The sequence below is a fragment of the Miniopterus schreibersii genome (assembly GCF_964146895.1).
Source record: "Miniopterus schreibersii genome assembly, chromosome: 8".
Taxonomy (NCBI): domain Eukaryota; kingdom Metazoa; phylum Chordata; class Mammalia; order Chiroptera; family Miniopteridae; genus Miniopterus; species Miniopterus schreibersii.
In genome coordinates this window covers 54,356,837-54,380,357 of record NC_138109.1, presented here as the reverse complement: position 1 = coordinate 54,380,357, position 23,521 = coordinate 54,356,837, and the positions used below count along the sequence as shown (strand labels likewise).

Here is a 23,521-nt window from a genome sequence, read left to right as displayed (position 1 = left end):
GTCTCGATCTTATGTGAAGTATGAATATAACCATATTAGAAAATGTTGATATTCCTACTATACACAGGTTAAGCTAACATGGTGTCCTTCCCATGCAAACACAGCTTCAAGACAAGTCCCCTAGCTGTCCCAAACACCCCAGGCCACGTCACCACCCTACACCCCTCCTGTACATAAATTCTGGAGCCAACACAGGCAGAACACTTGCCTTCTGTAAGCCAGTTTCCTCCTCTGTTAAAACAATAAAAGCTAATAATATAGTTATTGAGTACTTTGTGCTTTCCAGGCACTGAGCTCGATGTCCTTATCTGAATTATGTCATTTAATCCTTACGAAAACAGTATAAAGTGGGTTATCATCTCTCTGTGCCTCAGCTTTTCAAGTTGTAAGATCGAGATAATAATGCTGCCTCTTGGGGTTGGGGCAGAGGTTAAAAGAGACGATGCTCGTAGAGTGCCTGGCACAGGTGCCGCGCAGTAAATGGGGCGGTGATGACTCTAATGATGCTGGAGAGGCTGACATCGGGGACGTGGAGGGGGGAAAGGAAGACGACATCCTGGCAGAGTCTCTAGCTTATACTTGGACCCTCCCTCAAGCACTCATTCTTATCCGCTTTCTCTCCTGACTATAAGCCCTGAAATGTCTCTGCGGTATCTCCATACATGGTTTATCCCTGTAAGCTCTCTAAGCTGATACGCAGAAGGGGCCTGCAACATCTATAAAATAGGGGGATGTGGCCTTGGATGGCCCAACCTCGGCTGTCAACATCTTGTTTCTCTCTTGGTGATATCATCTTCCATCAGAAGGCTCCCCACCCCAAGCAGGTTCCTACCAGAGACTTAGAAGAACAACAAAAAGAACCAGTCTGGAACAGGCCAGGTCCAGGCGTCCAGAGAGAGCCACAGGGTCAGAGAATATGGGCATGAGGTTTGAGGGTTGATAATGTAAGGATTCAAGAAAAATCTAGGCAGTGGGAAACTAAAGGAGTGAGGGACGGAGACTGGTAATTGTCAGCGGCACCCTTTCTCCCCTTTTTCCTTCCAGTAATAGGCCCTGTAAATTTTACCTGGCACATGACCATTCAGCTGAAGACTACATTTCCCAGCCTCCCTTGAAGCTAATTATAGCCATGGGAGTAAGTTCTAGCTAATGGGAGGTGAATGGAAGTGATGTGAACAATTTATAGGTCTCATGCCTTCCTCATTCTTTGCTAACTTCCTGTGGGCTGAATCCCAGACCTGGTCCAGGGGAGGCAATTTCAGCCATGACGACAAAGACAAGCCTCTGGAATTGGTGAAGCAACAAGATAGAAGCAACCTGGCTTCCTGGATGACCTCACCCGGGGCCACTCACTTACCTATGGATTTTTCCCTGAGGGTTCCATAAACTTCTAATTAACTGGTTGGTCCTCTGGTTAAAGTGTCATAGCTCATATCCATTTGTCAATTGTCCAAAATGAGCCCAAGATCCAGATCCATAAGTGGGATTACTCCAGCCAGAATCCTAGACAGCAGATCACCAAATCCAAAGAAATCTTGATCACTGCTCTAGGTCTTCTCTGAGGGACTGGTCTTTGGGATTTCAAAGGAAAGAACATGGGTTTCTGAGGCTCAGGGTGAAAATGGCTGGGGTGCAAGGGGAAGTGAACTGCTCCTGTCAGAGAGAGCAGAGATGATCTGTAGAATAGCTCATTCCTAGGGAAAAACAGGACCTGGCTTTCCCCACCATTGCATCCCCAGTGCTTGGCCTGGCACACTGGAGGAGCTCAATAAATATTGATTTGAATATTGATTGAATGAATAGTGAAGCTTGTAAATTTTGAACTCTCCAAAATAGGAACAGTTCTGGCAGCAAATGCCAAGAGTTGGGCACCCAACAAGAAAGGCAACCGTTGGCTCTGTTTGGCCAATTCTTCATGCAATGGCACTCTGAAAATCAAGAGACTGTAAAGGCTCTTGGGAGAACAAGCTCTTCTTTGGGCACCCCTGGGCCACTTCCCACACTTTAGGGAACAGGGAGTTGGAGGATTTCAAAAAGACTTTTGTTTTGGGAAAACTGATATGGGGCGGTTGCCACTGGGCTGCTGAATATCTAAACTGAAAAAGTTGCTGAGGAGACAACACTAATGGAACTGCTTTCCTTCACCATTATTTCCTTCACTCAATGCAATTTTATTGAGGCTCTACTAGATGCCAGCACTCAACCAAGCTCCGATTTTATGGAGATTTCAGATTACTACACTCTCCCTGCCCTCAATGTGTTTATGTAGTATCTCACACCCTTCTCATGGTCACAGCCCCTACAACCCCAGACCCACTTCAAAGAGAGAGGCGACTGTGGGGAACACAGGCACCCCGCTTAGGAGAGATTTGAGGATGAAAGCAGAGAATCAGTAATACTACCATCCAGGGGAAGGATGGAAATGCCAGAACTGCCCTTCGGACCTTTATTCCCCTCCCTCCCACCTGCTGAAAGACTGGCAGGGCTGCCCTTGTTATGAGGTGATACAATTCAGCTTCCAGCCCACTGGAAACTCCTGCATGTGTTGTTGGCTGAGCGGGAACACATTCAGGAGAAGTCAGATCACAGGCTTTTCTTGTCAGAGCCTCACCATGACACTCACACCGCCCACTACCATTTGAAGTGTGGTGGTCGTCGTCTCCCAAAGCCTCCTTGACCTTGACCAGATTGGAAGTGGAGAGCAGCCTGGTTCACTTGAAAGGGGGAAGACTGGAGGCTACCCGCCCAGGCCTGGGGGCTGGGGAAGGAGTGGTAGGATCGGTAAAAGTGAGAAGCAGAACACATAAGAAACTGCTAGAGAATTAGGTCTGAAAGCTTTTTATCAGAGAGCCTGTGTAGGTGCTAATGATGTTGGTGACCATGAGCAGGATGTGGGACAGCACACGACGTCAGGAGAAAGTGGTCATGATCTATGCTGCCCACACATCGGGAGAGCCAGCAAAGAGGAAAGACAAAACCCGGCTGGGGTGTTTCAACAAAACACTGACTTACGTCAACCTGGAGGAACAATCCGCAAATTTTAACGTAGGTTGGATAGTGAACGATATTAAGAAATTAGTATTAGTTTTGATAAGTGTGATAAAAGCATTGTAATTATATTAAGATATCTTTGTCTCATAGAAATACATACTGAAGTATTTACAGGTAAAGTAATATGATGACAGGGGTTCATTTAAAAATACTCCAGAAAAAAAATGCATGGCGAAACAGATGACACTGGAATGGCAAATGTTGATCAATATTTAAGCAGGTGGTGGTACATAGGTTTCCATTCTATTTCCCTAAATCTGAAAAATTTTATTCCCAAACTAAAAAGTAGAACTTATTTTTTTTAAAACTACTTGCTGATCTCAGTTAATCTGCCTCACAGAATACCCCTATTCCCATATTACTATAATTTCATTCTGCATTCTATGAAAATGTCATTTCCTGTATTATGACATCAAGAGTGACAGTTCATCCCATTCTCTGTATTTGGGTGGGTGGTTGCTGCCTTTGGGTTCCCAATTTGTATGGGACTCAGCTCTCAGGGGCTTTTTCCCAAGGACACTTCTCTGTGCAGCTTTCTTCTCGGGCAGACTCTTCCCTGAATTGCTGCAAACTCAGTGAGTCACGGCAAGTGCTCACATAGTTTTGTTCCTGGCACTTCAAAGTATAGCATCAAATTTCATATATCTGCACTTTTCTCTCTATGTATTCTAGCTCTGTCTTCAGCAAGTACTCTCTTTTTGCTAACTCCTTTCATTCATCCTAATCTTTGCCCAGTTCCTCATAGACATTTCAGAAGCCATCTGAGGCCAGAATTGAATTGAATCAGTTAGGTAGCCTCTGTCTCAAATGTTTTATTTACAGGGTGGGCAAAAGTAGGCTTACAGTTGTATGGGAAAAGACACATAGGTTATGATTGTAATAATACAAGAATAAACTGTTTCACATACTCACAACTGTAAACCTGCTTTTGTCCACCCCTGTATAAAATAGCATATTCCTACCACATATGTCATTAAGAGAATTTCAGACAGCAATGTGCATGCTCCTCTTCTGTGCATTTGTGACACACTGGAGATGCTCAATAAATGGAACTTTCCTTCCACCCTGATCAGACCTGCCCAAGAAAGCTCCATGTGGGCATATGTGGGAAAAATCTAGTTCCAGTGTGCAAGCCCAGATAAGGAGAGGAGTCCCAGGGCTACCACAGCAAGACCTTCAGGGCTCTGTGTGTGAGACCTGAGCAGTGTAACTTGCTGAGTGGCAGAACTGTTGCTTCCCTTGGTAACATAAGTTATTTTTGGAATCTAATGTTGTTAGAGATACAAAAGACAATAATATCACAATTTCAGGATCTTTCTAATGTGGCCGATGTCTCTAAGACCACCATATATGATAGTGTAGCACACGGCCAACTACAACTGCACATAGTGGTCCCAGCATGTCCCCCCACGATCTGGTCTAACTCACTTCCTGCCTCCCTGTCTCGGGCCCCCTCCACTCTTTTCCATTTAGCTCCCTCTTTTCATCCTTTATATAAACAGAGATCATAGTAATGCTAGGAGGTTAAGTAGTTAAAGTGCATGTGTCTGAAGTGCTCTGTGAACTGTAAAGTGCTATACACACTTACATTTTATTTTATTTTTCATACAGGATCGAGCCTGGATGTGTCACATACCATCGTTACAGTGCTGGTTTTATTTATTTTGGGTTTCGTTTGTTTGTTTTGTTTTGGGATGAGTTTGGGGTTTGGGGGAGGTTGTTTCTGTTTCTGCTTTTTGTTGTTCTGATTTCTGTGCCATTTCAGTCCAGAAGGAAACTCATGGTATTCTAAAAACCTAGCTGACCCCCAGCGTGGCTGAATCTCCTGAGAGCTCATTCTTACCCTGCAGCATGCTACCTAGACTTGCTCAGGTAAGAAGTGGTTCCACTACCATTCACACCTGGCACTTAGAGTGTCTGTCCTTGTGACTGGGGATGAGTATTAGGAACCACGGAGTGTTGCCTTTGTTCTAACATAGAAAACTTGTCTCTCCAGAGTGGCAGATGCATGGGCCTCTGACTGCATCTCAAACTCAGCAGCTCAGGAGGACTCTTTGAGGAACCCCAGGACTCTGTTGGGGTCTCAGTAATGATGTTTTGCTTCCCAGACTGAGTTCTTAATCTATTGAGAAATAAGACAAAAGACTAAGCATTTAGAGGCCAAAATATTGCTTTGATTACCAATAAAGGTTAGGTTGGAAGATCTAAGTTGTATCTATTGGCAAATGGAAACTCAGCGTTAGATATGATCCTTTCAAGGCAGTGCTGGACCACAGCCAGCCTTCCCCTGCAGGGACAGAGCCCACCCCCAGGAGCTGAGCAGAGCATGTGCTCACAGCAGACCAGCCTGCTCCCGAGAAGGGAAAATGTGGCACTGAGCCAAGCTCCCAGTGTTTCTTACCAAACTGACCAAGATGAAGGAACTCTGCTGTAAATCAGTCCTAGCCAAGTCTTTTCCCTTAAAGTTTTCTTGAGGCAGATGTTTATAGAATGACAATTGCTTTTAAGAGGGACATCTGGTTACCCTATAATCAATTCTGTTCGACACAGTAATTAAAACACCTCTATTCCATGCTCTTTCTGGTGTTTACCGCAAACCCAAGTTGCGTTCTGGCATTCATACCTCCCACCACTACAGTCACTTCTTCCATTTACCTAACAGCTGACACCTACTCACCACCAGCTGTAGTCTGAGGACAAGCAGAACACAGTGGCCTGAGTTAGCATTGCCTCTTAAACTATTTAAATGTTACAACCTGTCCCTCTTTTGTCCTTACATAAGACACACTCTGTTGGCGGTTTCCATATTTTTGGACTTCAATGTCAGTAAGTATCCTATGGACCCACACAGCAATAAATGGAAAACCTAATCGTTGTGGGTACTTTTTTAAGTCTGTTCCATTTAAATGAGTCATACCATTAAGTAAATACATACTTTCCTTTAAACCTTTCATCAGTTACATAACTACCAAAGAGTTCACTCTGACCTGTGTTATGTTGAGGTTTTTCCCTTGTTCTGCAGAACTTTCGTTCTTGGATTACGCATTGTCAGGGATGACTGCCAGTTCCTCCCTGTGCCCCCAGCCCTTCTCTGAGCCGTGTGTTTGTGTGCATGTGTGTGTGTGTGTGCACCCCAGTCTTGCAAAGAAGTGTCACCTTTCCTGTTTTCTCAGCAACTTGAATCAATTCCAATATTCTCCTGGGTTTCCCTCTTAGGGCTCAGCGGTGTGTGCTTTGTTAGCTTGTTCCAATAAGCTCCCCGCCCTGTTTCGAAGGCATCTAAGGTAAAGAGCATTACATTGGAACAAAACTGAACTTTCTGATCCTTCAGAGACTCAGCCTTCTTCTTCAAGGCCCCAGCTGCTGGCAGGTGTTAGTTAAGAGAAACTGGCATGTTGTGTCAGGCTCCTGTGTCTGCCATCATCTTCCCAATAACCCTGCACACTTCCTTCTGTTGTGGACACAAGCCCTGTGTTTTAATGACTTGCTTCCCTTTCTCCTTATATACTCTGTGAAGTCCTACAACGCAAAACTCTGTCCTATTCCTTCCATTTGTTCCAGCTAGCTCCTGACTCCTAGTGGGAGCTCAGGGAATATATAAGAAAAGGAAAGAAGTGAGGGAGGTCAGAGGGGAGGGACGGGGTCCCAGCACCTTTGAATGTACTAGTACCCCTCTCTAGAAAGCTGTTCCACATTTTCCAAGGCCAGTTCCTTCTCTCTCTGTTATTCCCATGTCCATCCCACATCAGCCCCTCAGAGTGCCCTTTCCGACCCCCTTCCTAAAGGAGCCGCCCCACTGGCACATGTGTACACACACACAGTCACTATCTTCCCTCCCTCTTTCATCTACTTCACGGCTCTTCACCGTCTGAAATTAATTTAGCTGTATGTTTATTTATTGCCTGTCTCCCTCCACAATAAGCTCCAGGAGGTCCTATAGCTTTAGTACCTTCAGGAGTGCCTGGCAAGTTGTAAGTGCCTCAAGTTTCCATTGAATGAGTAACTGGAGAAAGAAAGGCAGGAAGGAAGGATGTGTCTCCCCTCTCCTTTGGCCCACTTGAATCAACTTTAAAATGTAGAGCCCTGGGAACCAATAGGAAGGGCAGCCTGTCTTCTGCTCTTCGCTGCCCCCTGGCTCTTCTATGTGCACCGCAGTGTCCAGAAGGCATCTTTATGGGAGAACAGGTAAGAAATATCTCAAGCTCCCTTACCCTTCAAGATGTGAAGGAAGAACGCTGTGAGGAGCGTGGCGATCCAGAGATGTGGAGCCTTCCTAGCGACGGTTCCAGCCACATCACCTGCAAGCAGTAAGAACAGGCCGAGCTTCTGTTAGAATAATGGAGACAAGGTCTGCAGAGACTCACAGGCATTTAAGCAGAGGGGAGGGTTTCTGTTAGACACGTCATGGCACGTGTGGAATAATGAAGCCTCGGGAGGGTCTGGAGCCAGACCTGGAAAGCCAGGGGCCAGAGGCCGCAGCTCATCCAGCCACATTGCCCTCATCTATCCTTGGCTCTGTGCACAGGAGCCAAATATGGTCACTCAAGAGGCTCAGAGGCCCATTTTCCAATTCCACGGAGAAAATCTGAAGGGTCCAGCTTAGGTCAAGTATCCATGCCCCTTCCAATCAGCTATGGGGGTGGGGTCATACTGCATGGGTGTGGCAACTGGTGCAGAGAAGGGGGTATGCTCATGGGATCACCCCCCAGAAACATTTGCCATCTTTACCTTGATCAACAGATGGTGTGCTTCAAACTGCAAAAATATCTGAGAAGCAGTTCATTGTCATTTCCTCTCAAATATCCAGATATTTCCCATTTGTCTTCTCTGTCTTTAACCCACAATCACTGAGCACTGGAAGCAGAAAATACAAAAGGCTGCCCTGGGAAATATTTGCTGGGTCACCAGGGCATGAAACACTTGTTTCCAGTGTTAGTGAATGTAGAGCAGGAATCATGAGTCAATGACAGATAAATGTACACACTGCCCCAAATTAGCCCAAGGAAGTCAACTGCTACAGAAGTCCTGTGGGCAGCTTTCCACCTTCCTTTCATCGATTTTGGGGGGGTGAGAAAACAATGCCTGGAATATACTCACTGAGTCCAACCCCCTCAACAAAACAAGACAGTGTATCCTGAATCCACCCAAAACACACCTTTCTGTGGGTAATTATGAAGCCAGTTCACACAGGCTTGTGCCTCTCTCGCTGACTATTTCTGACTCATTCAAATGGTTGTCTGGCTGTGTTGTCCAGGTGTGTGTGTGATACAAGATGACACTAGGTGAGATCATACCTTAGGTTTTTTAAATACTTGGTATTTTCCGGTTGATTTACCTTTGAGCAAACTGCTCCTCTGCTGCAGGAAGCCTATTTAATAGATTGGGGTGGGTCAGGGAGTGAGGGTTAAAACAGGTGGCTTCAAGGAGAAAAGCTGCTCTGCACGTTAATGGTAGATTTGTCCTGTGGACAGAGACATATCTCCAAAGATGACGTTCCCTTTGGAGAAATATCCCTACTCTAAGACGTGCAGCACAGGTGTGTGTCCACCACTGTCCCAGCTTGCTGAGAGGTTTAGGGTCAATCCTGTTTGATCCCATGGTACTATTTGCCCAGGTGCTACTTTATGAAGACCCTCTAGGTGACCAACATTTTGATCTTGGGGCTTTTAAGTGTTCCGGGCTGTTGGAAGGGGGCTTCCCACGTGGTATGGGTGGGGCAGAGAGCTGAACAAAATCCTACGCCACAGGTGGTTGTCTTTGGACCTTGCTAATCACCACTGTGACAGCAGCCCACCAGCAATCTTCAGCCTTGGTGGACAGAACATCTCATCTAAGTCTTTGGGACAGGTGAACTGTCCAGGATGGTGAGCTAATGGGCTCTGTTCCAGTGGAGCATAGCTTTCTCTCTTTCTGTCCGTGAGGTTCTTCCTCTCTCCATGCCCCAGCCTGTGGAATCTTTAGCCTGGGGGGCAGAGCTCACTTTGTAATTATGCAGCTATGCATCCGGCTCTTTCTGTCCTACACCTGCACCAGTGACTTTGAACTTAAACACAAATTTGCTTCCTTTATTCTCTGGTTCAAGAGTGACATCCTTCCCCTAAAGCAGTTGGTGACTCATATCTAGTTTTCTGGGCTAGGAGGAAGATCCCAGGGGTGCAAGTGAAGAAAATCAGAAAGCACAGAGTTGGAAGAGTTGTGAAAGTTTGGGGGTGGGCAAGAACATAGAAATAATTCTCTAAGACATTATCCCACTCCATATCGATCAGGCGTTATGTCCATAATATAAGGCTTGTTACTGTGCAGTTGTGTGTTGTTGTTCACATGGTTTCTTGCAGGGCTGCAGGACAGACGTGCGGACCTGACAAGGAGGAGAAAGCTGGAAAAGTAGCTGGACTTGGGTTGGTCCAGCACAATTTGGACTGAACTGTGATGTCCTGCTGCAGCATTTACTGAGGAACCTATTTCTTGGGAAATGTACTGATATGACGCCTTGCATTCTTTTGTCTTTTGTCTTTTGTCTTTTGAAGACCATCTCGCCAAACCTCACTTCGAGCAATGAAAGTATGTTTTTCCCTTGAAGGGATGTCCCTGTCAATCACTTCTTGGGTAAGCTGACCTAGAGCTGAGGGAAGGGAGAAGATTAGCAAATACTTCCTCAGTCTCCCTGGGGCTAGTCGGGCTTAGATTCTGAGGATAAACATGAGTGGAGCCCTCCTGTTTGGGGATGTGGGGTTTGTTCATTAGGATGGCCTTTGCTATAGGAGACAGAAATGAGAGTACACCAGGCACTCTCTGTGCCCCCCCCCCCCAAAATGCTTCTTACTCTCTGCCAAGGGATCCCTCCAGCTCAGAAGCACACTCTGCTTTACACGTGGCAGCCAGAAATACCAGGGAGTTAACACCCCCAGGAGAGTGTTCAGTCAGTGATGGTTTGGAGCAAGTGGGTAAATCCACCCAGTTTCTTTAATTCTCAGGTAAGATGAATCTGAGGCATGTTTTACACCAGTGCTGTCCAATAGAAATATAATGTGAGTCATATATCTAATTTTACATTTTCTAGTACTCACATTTTTTAAAGTAAAATAAAACGGGTGATATAAATTTTAATAACAGATTTTGTTTAACCCCATATATCTAAAACATTATCATGACAATATGTAATCAAGTTAAAAATTATCAGTGAAATATTTTATTTTTTTGTATGAAATGTTAGAAATCCGATGTGTGTCTCACATTTAGAGCACATTTCATTTCTGATTAGCCACACTTCAAATGCTCAGCAGCCTCATGAAGCTAATGGTTACCGTATTGGCCAGGGCAGTTCCATATTGTTTCTCAAAGGTTCCCGATGGGATTGAGCCCCAGTTGCCCATAGTGGCAACCTTATTTATGCATGCTATCTAGACTTCCTTCCTTCTCCACTCTTTCACTGATGCTTCCAGGGATTATGTGCCAAATGAACTACTTCCTCAAATCCACGCCTCTGAGTCAGTTTCTGGGGAACACAACCTAAGGCATGATGGGTCTAAGCCTGCAAGCTCTTAAGGGTAGTCACCTCTCATATTAGTTATCCTCGATTTTGAACTTTCCTTCTGTTATTTTTATGTGGAGTAAATACATGCTAAAAGTTACAGCAAGCTGTGTTCTGTGCTTAGACACCTAGGGGAGGAGTCTGTCTACTGGACCTCGGAACGTGACCTTATTTGAAAATAGTGTCTTTAATCAAGTTAAGATAAAGTCATACTGTATTAGAGTAGGCCCTAAATCCAATGACTAGCGTCCTTATGAAAAGAAGAAAATTTGGAAGCAGAGACATAGGAGGAAACCAGGAAAGAAGGCCATGTAAAGAGGAAGACACTAGATTAGATGTATTAGGCTGCCACAGCCAAAGAACACCAAAGGTTGCTGGCAACCAGCAGAAGTTAGGAAGAAACAAGAAGACTCTTCCCTAGAGCCTTCAGAGGGAGCATCGCCCTGCTAATATTGGACTTCCAGCCTCCAGAACTGTGAGAGAATAAACTTCTGTTGTTTTAAGATGACCCTGTTTGTGGTAATTTGTTACGCAGCCCTAGGAAACTATTAATCCAGCCTAGGTCTGTCAAGTGCCAAACATTCTCATTCTTAACCACTAGGATATGCTGCCTTATTTTGAAGTGCCTAAACTGTGTCCTTCACAGTATCTTAATCAGATGCCTTGTATTTCACAGTAGGAGGCAGATGGTGCACCTAGAAGTTGGGGGTGGGGGTGGGGAGGTGTAGGGGATGGGAGGAGGTAGAATTATTATAAGGTAGAGAATGGGCAGGGCTATTTTCTTGAAAAATATGCCCAACCTTCATTATGGTCTGACCCTATGATTTAGCAGAGAAGTGGAAATGAGTTTGCTTGTGAAGGAAGTATGATACCCTAGAAAAAAAGCAGGAACTACAATGCCGGCCTTGACCTAGCTCTGTGATAGGCACATGGCATTCAGGTATGGCTGCTTTGACACAAGTTGACTTGGGAAAATTGAGACATGGCCTCAAAAACAAACTATTAAACTTTTAGCTGTTAAAAATTCCTAAGGATTCATCTGCACCTCATTCTATGACCCCCATTTTGACACACAGCAGACATAACTTTTTAGTTGAATAAATAATAAGGGAATGAATATCGAAGACAGAAGAGGGTTGGAGGTGTCAGAAATGAAATGGTGGTCAGCGACCCGGAAAGTCAGATGTATAGTAAGTGTCAAGAAAGAAGGCTCAGGAATCAGAAATGTTATTTCCACACATGGATGGGTCAATTCTCTGGAGGGAACCTATGAGAATATATATGAAAGGACAAAAAGTAATCATTTCCTTGGGAGTCTATACCCCTGTTCCTGGGAGTTTATGCAAAGAAAATGATAATTCAAAACAAAAAAAAAAGGATGGGGATATGTAGGTGAAAAATTGGGGGACAAATGTCTTACAACAATGAAAAATTGGGAATAACAAGGGAGCCACGGAGGAGTGCTGAGCACTGCTCCCACCCCAGTCACACCCCCCTCCCCTCTGCCTGGCTCACAGCCGTAGCCTCCAGCTGGTCTATTTCCTCCCTGACACCTACAGTCTACTCCTCTATACTCAGCAGCCACAGTGATCTTCTTAAAAGGAAATGAAATCACTTCCCCATTTCCCCACTTCTCACCATCCTCGTTGCTACCAACCCTGTTCTGAGCCACGGCGTCCTGGGGGCTGAATTATGGAAAACAGTTCCCTACCTGGTCTGCCCTATACCACCCTCCTTCCCTTCAAGGCAGCAGTGAAAGTGCTCCTTTTCAAATCATAAATTGGATTATGTCACTCCTGGGCTCAGAGCCCTCCAGTGGCTTCCCATCTGACTCAGAGTGAATCCACATGACTCAGAACAGAGTCAGGCAAACTTCACGGTGGCACACACGGACCTCATGTCCTTCCCAGTCCCGCTGGATCCTTTTCGTTGGCTGTTCTCCCTGCTCCTATGTTCCTTCTCCACATGTCCACATCGCTCCTTCTTCGCTTCTTTCACGTGCTAACTCAAATCTCCCCTTTTCGGGAAGGTCTTCATTAACCACTGTATTTTAAATGTTGCCACTCCGTGAAGCCTCGTCCTGCTTCCCTGTTTTATACTTTCTTAGTGTCTGTCATCTTCTAACATAATAAATAACTTACATAACATTTTCCAAACGTCTATCTGCCCCGCCCCAAACACACATACACTAGAACTTAAACTCCAGAAGGAAACAGAAGTAAATCTATTTTGCTCGCAGCTGTTTCCTCACGTACCTAGAACAGCATCCGGCACTTCGCTGACATTCAATAAATAGTTGCGAAATGAAAGAACAAATCGTTAAGTAAATTGGGTAATACCACGACGATGGAAGATTAGGCAATCAGAAAAAACACTGCATATCAGTATGGAAAAAGACATGGGATATAATGTTAATGTTAAAAGCAGAATCCCCGCGTGGTGATCAAAACTACATTGGTGTGGGAAAAAAACAAAAAAAAAACTACATTGGTGTGGCTTTAGCAACACTTTTCTTTTCTGGTTCTTTTGCTTTCCCTACCCTTAAATATTAGGGTTCCCCCGTTTGTCTTTCGTTGTCTTGTCATTTTTACCTACCCTTGGAGCTTCCAAGAGCTTCTAGTTTATGCAGCGCATGGTCCAGGCGATGGCCGGCCGGGCTCTGCCCGGAGCCTCCCGCCCGGGCCCGCTCGCTTTGCGTGCACCTGTTGGGACACCGCGCAGGAAGCGCTGCAGCTCTCCCGGGAAACCGGGGAACCCGTACAGGATAAGGTGCCAGGACAGAGTAGTAACAGCTGTTTGAGAAATCCAAGGTAATAAATCATAGAGTGCACCTTGTGTGTCCAGTACCTCTAAGCTTCACATCCTATTTCTTACAGCGGCCCTGCTGAGGTAGCCACAATTTTATCACACAGATGAAAAAGGAACGACGTTGATAATAAACAGTAACCCAAAAGTACGCAGACGTTCAATTACGTGTTCAAGGGGTGGGGCGGTAGGTGGTCTTTGTCTTTCAAAAATGTCTTTAGTATCGTAGTGAGGCCGCGCGTGTCTGCGTGTGACCTAATACCTGAAAAACTTGAGTGGGCAAACAGCAACCGGAAGTTGTAGGGCAGGGTCTGGGAAAAGTGGAGGATCGCAAAGGCACGGCTCAGCCCGGCCCAGACTCCACCCGCGAGCAGCCTGCGAGGGCGGCGAGCGCCTGCCGGCGGAGCGGCCGCGGGTCCCACCCACGGAAACGATTCCTTTCCGGGAGGCCTGCCCGCGGCCGCGGAGCCAGGGGCCTGGGACTGTGGGCGGAGCCACTCCTGAAAGGCCCGGGCCCGGGGGGCGGGGACAGGATTGGCCCGGGGCTGGCCCTGATTGGCTGCCGCAGAGAAGGGGCGGGCTCCGCCTGTGGCCCCGCCTCAGCGAGGGAAGGCACCTGCGCCGGAGCCTCAAGGAGAGGGAAGGAGCGGGGTTGCGACCGCGTCGGGACACAAAGGTCTGTCGCTGTCGCCCCAGAGGCAGGGCGGGAAACGCCACGGTTTGACCCCCAAGCCCTTTTGTTTTCGAAGGGGCTGCGCTCTTCCCCGCGACCCGCTCCGCCTCCGCTTCTCGCCCCTCCTCCCGACGCCGAAGCCCCCAGTGTAGGTGGGGCGGCGCAGCCTGAGCTCCCGGACCCGGAAGAAGCGCCCTGCCCCGCCGCCGCCATGGAGTCCACCGCGCCGTCCCTCACCGAGGAGGACCTGACTGAAGTGAAGAAGGACGTGAGTAGCACCATCTTGCCCAGACGCCCGGGGGCTGGGGGCGGACGGGGACGGGTTGCAGCCCCGAGGGCGAGGAAAGCGGAAACCCGGAGTCCGGGTGGGGGTCGGAGGAGGAGCCTGCGGGTGGGAGGAGCGGACGGGGCCCCGCGAGCCGGGCGTCCGGGGGGACTTAGTGGAAGTGATCCCCGGCGACCTGTTAATCCACGTTTTAAATCGCTGAAAGCAGGGCTTGGGTGTCCGGAACCTTCTTCAGGGGAGCGCTTCTGCTCAGTCTGCTTCTTGCCCACCCCTCGCCTATCCCCTGGTGATTCAGCCCCTCTGCGCCTTGGAGCCGCGTCGTTGCGGATCGACGGCTCTCGTTCATCCTTGAGTCAGAGACTCCAGGCTGCTGGCTCAACCTGGAGCACAGGCTGGACCCGTTGAAGGATCCCAAGCAGTGGAGCAAATATGTTAAACTCTTTTACAAAGGGGGTTGGGGGAAGCTCAACAGCTGAAAGCACAATCTGGAATTCCCCTAGTAAGCAAACGCCCACATATTTAAATTGAGGGGAGGGGGGATGAATACCTGTAGCCTAGAATTAATTTACGAGCAAACGTGGAAAATATTCAGTAGTAAAGTTTGTTCTGCTTGGATGCTGCAGAAAATCTTAATATTTATTGGTACACAATGGCTTTGTTAAGATACGACTTGTTTTTCTTTTTCCTATGCCTTTGGTGGTTTTGCTGTTTGAGACCTCTGAGTGCCTGCCACTAAAATAGTGTATATCAATTCAAATTTAAAAAAACAGAAACTCAACGTGAAGTGTGCTCTGGCTTAACAACACAAAACCTACAAAATCATCTTTGTGAACTGGACAGGACAACAGCTTTTTAAATGTTCATCTACTTTAAATCCCCTCCTTTTCTCTCCCCTGTAAGGCTTACTACATTGTGCTTGTGATTAGAGTTGGATTCATTAACAAAGGAAACTGGACATAACTGGGACTTGCGCGCCTTAGTTTCCTCATTCAGGAGATATTTACAAAACACTTAATATATGGAAGTACTGTCCTTTGGCCTGGACAGATACAGAAAGTAACAGGCCCCTGCTTTATATTCTAGTTGAGATAATACTGGGGCATTGATAGTTAACATACATATAATAAATGAATGTTGTCTTATTCAAGGTGTGTGCCAGTAAAACCATGAACTGCAAGACCTGGGCTTGCTGTGTTCCAGGTGCTATGTCACACAATTTACAGTGTTCCCACTGAATCTTTACAACAACCTCTAAGGGAGGTAATTGTCATTCCCATTTTTACAGCTAATAAAACAGGCAGTGAGACATTACAGGTAGAAGGATATGAGACCTGTGCACAAACACACATGTGAAGAGTGGCTTTCAGACCTTATTTTTTTCTGTGAGTTTATTGATACTATCCGTCTCCTTGATTTCATTTTACAGTCATGTCAGGAATTCATAACTTTGAGGAATCATGGACGGGTTTCAAGAGGTCTGTGAAAAAAAATGTATGTGCACATATTTTTTTTTTTTCGAAATTTTTATCATATTTTCAAAATGGTTTATGACCTTAGAAGGTTTTAAAATTATCATTCACATATTAGACTTCCTTCTTTCTCAACTGTAGGCACTTATTTCCAAATATCTGCTAGAAATCCACTTATATTCTGCAGATTCCTTCCCTTGTATAAAATTGAGCTTTTTATCATCCCTCCCCTAAGCTGCTTGCTGTTCCTACTGTGCTCTCTGGAACCCATCCTCCAGAAACTCCCACTTCTTCACTGTACTCCTCCTTCCCCTCCGCCCCATCTAGTTGTTCACGTCATCTTTTTGGTTGAATTTAGTTCAGTTTTATTAATGTGGATTACATGCCACTGTGAAACTGATACTGTAGTTGAATCTAACAGTTCAAACATTTAAAACTAAGACACAATCCTAGTTTGAAAAGAGCTTGATTTCTTAGGAGGAGGAAGATAGATATAAAGTGATAATTATATTGCAAAACACATTCATCCAAAAAGCTACTTAGCACACTCTAAGTTCAGGGTATGTAGAGTCAAACGAAACATACCTGGTTCTTGCCTGCTTTAAACATGTAGATCATTAGGGTTGAAAACAAATAAATGTATAATTACAAATTATGTTAAGTACTATTAAGGAGGCAGACAAATGTTGAGACAATAACAGGGGGCATCTACTTGAGATAGTATGATCAGGAAAGGTTACATTTAAAGTGGTCCCTGAAGGGTATGACAGAACTGTGGGGAGAGAGCATTCTAGGCAGAATAGAATTTGCAAAGGCAAGACCTTGTGACTTGGGGAAATTGGAAAAAGGCAGAAGGTGCCCTGAGGTGAAGTTAGGAAGGTGGGCTAGAGCCATATTATGAAGGGTCTTATAGATAGTAGTAAAGTGTTTGGATTTTTTTACCAGGTGTTGTAGGGACCTGTTGAAGAACTAATGTATTTTTAAGAGATCCCTCTGCCTATTGTATGGACTGAGGAGAGCAAAAGTGAAAAGAGGAAAGCCAGTGAAGAAACTCAGAATTTATTGTAGTTGAGAGATGATGGCAATTTGGATCAGGTTAAAGGAAGTGGAAATGGATGGAGCAGGAGAATTCCAAATGCATTTATGAAATAGGAATGAGCAGCCTTCGTGATGAACTGAGTTAAGGAAGAGAGTGGAATCAGATTAGTAAGTGGAAATGTCAAGTCAGCAACTTGACCAACAAGTCTGAAGATCAGAAGAGAGATCTGAGCTGGAAATATAAGTAAGAGATTGAATGCATTCATCTAGGAAGTTGAGAGCTAGAAGGGAAGAGGGAGATCATGGACAAATTTTGAAAAGTGAGAAGTTAGAGCCACAGAGATGAGAAGGAAGCCAGGAGAGTATGGTATGCATATAAGAAAAGAAAAGGGTATTTTAAGGAAGTAATGGTCAACTGTGTGCATGCTGCTGAGAAGTAAAGATGACTGGAAAGTATCAGATTTAGCATTAAGGAGGTCATTGGTGATTTTGAGAAGAGTGATAGGGCAGAATGGAATTGTCTGGGAATGAATTGGGAGATGAAAAGTGGAGCCCTGATATATAGAAAAGTGAAATGTATACACAGGGTACTACAAGGACAGAGGAGAGGAGTACCTGACTTATTCTGGGGAGCTTAGGTAAAGCTTCCTGAAGATGACCACTGTCCTGGATCTTAAAGGATGAATAGCAACTTGGGGTATAGAGAAGAGAAAACAAGACAAAGGTGACAATGTAAAGAAATGTGGAGCGATAAACACCAGTTTTACATAAAGCGCCAGGACTGATAGAGGTGGTGATAGATTAAACTGTAGAGGTAGGTAGCATCCATACTATGAAGTATCCTGTCTGCCGTTATCAAGTAACTATTATTTATCGAGCACTTACTGTGTGTCACAGACTGTGTCAAGCCTTTATATGCACTGCCCCATTTAGTCCCAGAAGTCCTCCAAACTTAGTATTATTTTATCAATAAGGAAGTTTAGGTGAGGTTAAGGAACTTGCCTCAGCTCTCAAGATTTGAACTGAGGTTGGTCTGAGATCAGAGCCATGCTCTTGGCTTCTCTACTCTCCTGCTGTTGTTGAGGAAATTTATCCTTTTAAGTCAAAAATGGAGCACAGTGTTTTAAATTTTTAAAAAATTAACTGGTAACCCAGCCAGCGTGGCTCAGAGGTTGAGTATCAACCTGTGATCCAGGCCATCAAGGTTCAATTGCTGGTCAGGGAAGGCACATGCCCGGGTTGCAGGCTTAATCCCCAGTACGGGGCGAGCAGGAGGCAGCCGATCAATGATTCTCTCTCATCATTGATGTTTCTCTCCTCCCTCTGAAATCAATAGAAACATTTTTTTAAATGTAGGGGGAAAAACTGGTAACATTTCAATATTAGACTTCATATAACACTCCAGATTTCCATTTTGTCTTGAAAGAATTGGAAGATTTGATGTGTGAAGGAGAAATTTGAGGGGAGGAGAGAAGTAGGAAGTATGGCTAGGTATCCATTGTTAATAGTCCATGCAACATATAAGGACCTGAACTAGAGTAATGCTAATAATTGAGATGAAGCAAAGGGGCAGATTAGATAAAATGTAAGGGGTAGAGTAGCAGGTGTTGGTAAGAGGGTGATCAGATGTGGCAAGTGAGTGAAAGAGAGGGGGAAAAAGTCAAGGATCAGTTGTAGGTTTATAGCATGATTGGATGGGTGGTGGTACTCCTGGAATAGTTGAGAACATCAGAGGAAAAGAATAGGGGAAGATAAATTTGTTTTTGGACATGTTGAATTTGAAGTACCTTTGGGATGTCTAGGTGGAGAAAGTCTTGATCACATACACAAATTTGGGAATCATCAGCATATTGTTGGTAGAAATGACAACAGATGAGGTTTTTCAAGGAGTTCATCTTTCATTTTTATTTTTTTTAATTTATTGATTTGAGAGGGAGGGACATCGATTTTTCTTGTTTTTCTACATATTTATGCATTCATTGGTTGATTCTTGTATGTGCCCTGACTAGGGATCGAACCCTCAACCTTGGGGTATCAGGACAACATTCCAACCAACTGAGCTACCTGGCCAGGGCAGGAGTTCATCTTTTAAATCTAGTCTGTCTCTATCCTCGCAGCTTAAATTTATGCACTCAACATATCTTATGTAAGATATTGCAGCAATCTTCTAAGTGGTTTCCTCTGACCCTAGTTTTTGCTCCTCCCAGTTCTCTGCAAAAGTTTTCTTATTGCTTCTTATTTATACACCCTGGATGACTCTTGACTACAGGGAAATGGGTGATCCTCAACATGTTATAAAAATTCTTCCATGATTCAACCCCAGTTTTCCTTCCTAACTACCTTCCTCACCACCCTGTCACATGCAGCCTATGTTCCAGCTCCCCAGACTTCTCAGTATTTTCCCACTGTGCACCTTCATCCCTCTAGCAAAAGTGTAGCCTCTGTAAATTTCCCCAGTCTTGTAGGTAGAATTGATTGCTTACTCTGTGCTTCCCCAGTACTTGAACAATAGTCTTTTCATTTCTGGGTCATATCACATTATCTTATAATTATTGGCTTGCATGTGGTATGTATTCTCCAACTAGACCATGTGCCCTTTGCATGCAGGATACAAGTCTTAATTGATCTTTGCATACTCAGCATTTGGTATATTAACTATTTAGATATACGAAATGTTTGTTGCATGAATAAGTAAATGAATGTGGGGGTTCAGTGGACTGAGAAATGTAGGAACCCTTCACCTAGCCTACTTTTCTGTCACCATATACTAAAGGGTATATGGTATTTCTAAAATTTTCCATTGCCTTTTCTCATCATTACAAATGTAAATCATTAGTTATCATTGTCACCATCAGTAACATTTATTGATCACTTACTATGTACCAGGCACTTTTCTAAGAACTTTACATGTACTTTATTCCTCATAACACTTAGATGAGGAAACTGAGGCACAGAGGAGTTACTTACCCATGATCACATACGTAGTAAATGGGAGAGCTAGAATACAGTCATTGGCTTCGAACTATTAATGCTACTTATTAATGCATGCCATTTTTCTGATAATTAAGCCCCTTTAGCTACTTCTCAAATCTAGTCCTGTTTTCTGTGATTTCCTTTTCTTTCTTTAATTTCAACATTCACTATTCCTTTAGGTTTCTTTACCCCCCACATCTTTCTACCTCCCTTCTACCAACTGACTCACTGAGTTATAGTCTTTCAAACTGACTCCAAAGACAGACACATGGACCCTTTTAGTTTAATGGAGTTTTTTAAAATGGTTTTACTCTACGAAGATGGAAAATTAACAAACATGAGAAAGTTATAAGCTATGAGACTTCTCACTAAGTTATCCTCTCTGGTCCTGACTAATCCTGGATCCCTTGATAAATAGTAACTAAAATGTATGGCAGCCTCTGCTCTCATCTTTAGCCCCCTAAGGTGGCCTTCAGCAGACCTCTATTTCCATGGACCCAGGTTGTCTAGATTAGAACAGCCCCTCCTCACAATACTCCCGTCTTGGTTTATAGGTGTGAAAATGAGATCAGAGCAGGACAGAAGCTGTAAGGAATGTCTAATCTAGGATCTACTTTTGTCTACTTGACCTTCATCTTAATAGCATGTATTTTAGTAAGCCTGAGCCTCCTGACTTCAAGATGTTTTCGCCCACCAGTTAAGATTCCTAAGTGATTTCCTTAAGTGTTAAAAAGAAAATAATAGCATTTTATGTCTTTCAGGCTTTAGAAAATTTGCGTGTGTACCTGTGTGAAAAAATCATAGCTGAGAGACATTTTGATCATCTGCGTGCAAAAAAAATACTCAGCAGAGAAGACACCGAAGAAATTTCTTGCCGAACATCAAGTAGAAAAAGGGCTGGAAAATTGTTAGACTACTTACAAGAAAACCCTAAAGGACTAGATACCCTTGTTGAATCTATTCGGCGAGAAAAAACACAGAACTTCCTGATACAGAAGATTACAGATGAAGTGCTGAAACTTCGAAATATAAAACTAGAACATCTGAAAGGTAAATATTTTATGTATCCAAGAGTTCATGAAAATGTAACAATGCTTTTAAAAGTAAAATGCAAGACAAAACCAAAAAACCCAGAAATGATTTTTTTGCTTTAATTGAAAAGTTTAAGCTCTAGAATTACATTCACTTGCATTTTTCAACCTTGTAGTAGGATGTCCTTACATTGGAAAAGTGGGAAATCAATTAGTGTTCTGTATTTATATTCATTTAACAATATTATTTATAGAAAATTTAGCTATAATAAAGTTCCAATCTACACAGGGATTTGTTTCTAAAGTCAGCAGAATATGAGATTAATCTTTTCAAAAATAACCCCTGAAAATGCACATAACACATAAAGAATAGTATATAGGCAAAGTATTTTAATAAGTGCAACTCATAGTTTTTCTCCTACCAGTTGACACAAGATGAAGTAGTTGGCTATGTTTATAAGAACCATGTTGTATAAATTATACATAACTTTAAACATTAGAATCACACTTAGTCTGGCAAAATGAGAGGCATAAGAACTGAGACTGATTAAGGAATAGCAGATTCACCTCTCCTTTTTCACCCCAGAGCACACACACTCACTGATTGGAATGTTGTGTAGAATTGCCTATACAACTTAAATCCCCCTCTCTCCCCAAACCCCCACCTCATTCTCTGTCTCTCTCTCCAGAGCACTTGAGTTAAATGTGAATGTGATGTAGCTGTACTCCATTTGCTCTAGGCACTAGGGATACAGAAATGAGTAAGGGCTCTGCCCTTAAGGAGCTCACCGTCTGTGAGTTCATGCTGGAACACACTGGAAGTTTTCCCCTTTTGAGCCATATTTAGGAAAATAGTTTCTATAGAATGGAACAGAAATGCTGAATGTATTGTGAAATTAAAAAACTGGTGGGGGGGAAAGGACATATAAATGTGCTTTATAAACTTTCCAGGTTTTACATAAAATATGTCAACTCAGAAGGTTCTGTGCCTATGGTTAGTTATGGGTTGAATGTTTGCTAAGCCTAAAAGAAAGATAAACTATGTTTTTGTTTATTCTTTCTACACTGAAGCTAATTGTTTGCTGGATATACTCTCTTGATATGATGAAATCCTTTGATCCAGAACAACCACCATTATTTAAGTAAATTGTTAGGTTGAGAACCAGGACATTATTTAATGTTAAGAGGAGACCTGAGGACTAGTTCTCCCTTTCCCATGAAGTAGTCCTGGAATGCTGGGCATGACTTAACTGTTCTGGGCCCGTTTTCCCATCTCTAATAATGAGAGGCTCTCCCAGGTGACCTCTAAAATCCCTTCTACTTCTAATACTCTATGATTCAAGATTCGGTAATTGGCATTAATTAACTCATAGAATTTTAGCATATGCCATGTTTAAATTTTTTTTATTGGATTATGTTTTTTTGTGCCAGTGTGCTAAGAATAATAGTTGTGAAAGCCATTTCTTATTTTATGAAAAATTTTAGGGGCTACTTTGTTTTTCTCCAGTCCTTCAATGGTTAAGTATATAAGTGTACAAATTAAGTGAGTTTATAGCATGTCATTTAGCTTCCTTGAGACTGTTTCCTTACCTAGAAAATGTAAATAATTATATACACTTCATAATTGTTGGGAAAAGCAAATGAAATGTGGAATGGATTATGACAGAATTTATAAATTGCTATTTAAGTTTTGTGTGGTGACTGGTTTGTAATCTTTAAAATTGGACTCGATTTTTTTTGTTACTTTTTTATTGATATCTGAATAATTTCATTGTAGGACTAAAATGTAGCAGCTGTGAACCTTTTCCAGATGGAGCCACAAACAACCTCTCTAGATCCAATTCAGATGAGAGTTATTTCTCTGAAAAACGGAGAGCATCTACTATGTACCATCCAGAAGGAGAATCCAGCACAGCCCCCTTTTTTTCTACTGATTCATCTCTGAATTTGCCTGTTCTAGAAGTAGGCAAAACTGAAAATCCGACCTTCTCTTCAACTACACTTCCCAGACCCGGGGACCCTGGGGCTCCTCCTTTGCCCCCAGAGCTGCAGTTAGAAGAAGGAACTTGTGGAAACTCTAGTGAGATGTTTCTTCCCCTAAGATCACGTGCTCTTTTGCGGCAATGACAGTTTACAGCCTTTTAATTTTTTTTAATAATGACTAATATTTGGAAGGATATGAATCTTTTTATAAAACTGCTATAATGACTTATTAACACCTGACACATGTCTTTTTAAATGCAATGTAAGCTCACTTTGTAAATAGACGTTTTTGGAATAAAAGAAGCATACTTTTATTTTAGATAGCCAAAGTAAATCATGTTGATCATGTACTTTTTAGGATTTTATATGGGGATTTTTTTCATTTTTGAGATAGTGTTTTCACATTTTTTTATGTTTGAAGGCCAGTTTTAATAGGGAACATATCTCTGTTTGGTAATAGAGTCTTAGGCTGAGAATGATGTTCTCAGTGCATTTGTGCTAGAAATTTCATAGTCTAATAGTCCTTCCCAACCATCTGGCTGTAAATTTTCAGGATGAAGCTGTTTCTAATTGGTAATAAAGCGAATCACTGTTGGGGAAAACTGCCAGTGAACCAAAAAAAATCTCTTTCCTACTCAGTTTGGCTTTCAGAGTCCCCTTCTGATACAGAGGAACATCCGA

The 23,521-nt window shown here is 43.5% G+C and overlaps 1 protein-coding gene across 1 annotated transcript; it reads left to right on the top strand.

Annotated features, from left to right (window-relative positions):
* The first annotated feature begins 13,989 nt into the window (after window positions 1–13,989).
* Window positions 13,990–23,159, top strand: BCL10 (BCL10 immune signaling adaptor). Its single transcript, XM_081143878.1, has 4 exons — window positions 13,990–14,063; window positions 14,137–14,328; window positions 20,588–20,876; window positions 22,635–23,159. The coding sequence occupies exons 2-4, from the start codon at window positions 14,272–14,274 to the stop codon at window positions 22,982–22,984; spliced, it is 696 nt and encodes a 231-aa protein (XP_081000004.1). The 5' UTR covers window positions 13,990–14,063; window positions 14,137–14,271; the 3' UTR covers window positions 22,985–23,159.
* Window positions 23,160–23,521: the final 362 nt, after the last annotated feature.

Bases quoted from the DNA above. Each gene is read 5' to 3' on its own strand.
- BCL10 (XM_081143878.1), top strand. From the start codon at position 14,272: ATGGAGTCCACCGCGCCGTCCCTCACCGAGGAGGACCTGACTGAAGTG. The intron at 14,329-20,587 runs GTGAGTAGCACC...TATGTCTTTCAG, and splicing joins TGACTGAAGTGAAGAAGGAC to GCTTTAGAAAATTTGCGTGT. The intron at 20,877-22,634 runs GTAAATATTTTA...ATTTCATTGTAG, and splicing joins AAAACTAGAACATCTGAAAG to GACTAAAATGTAGCAGCTGT.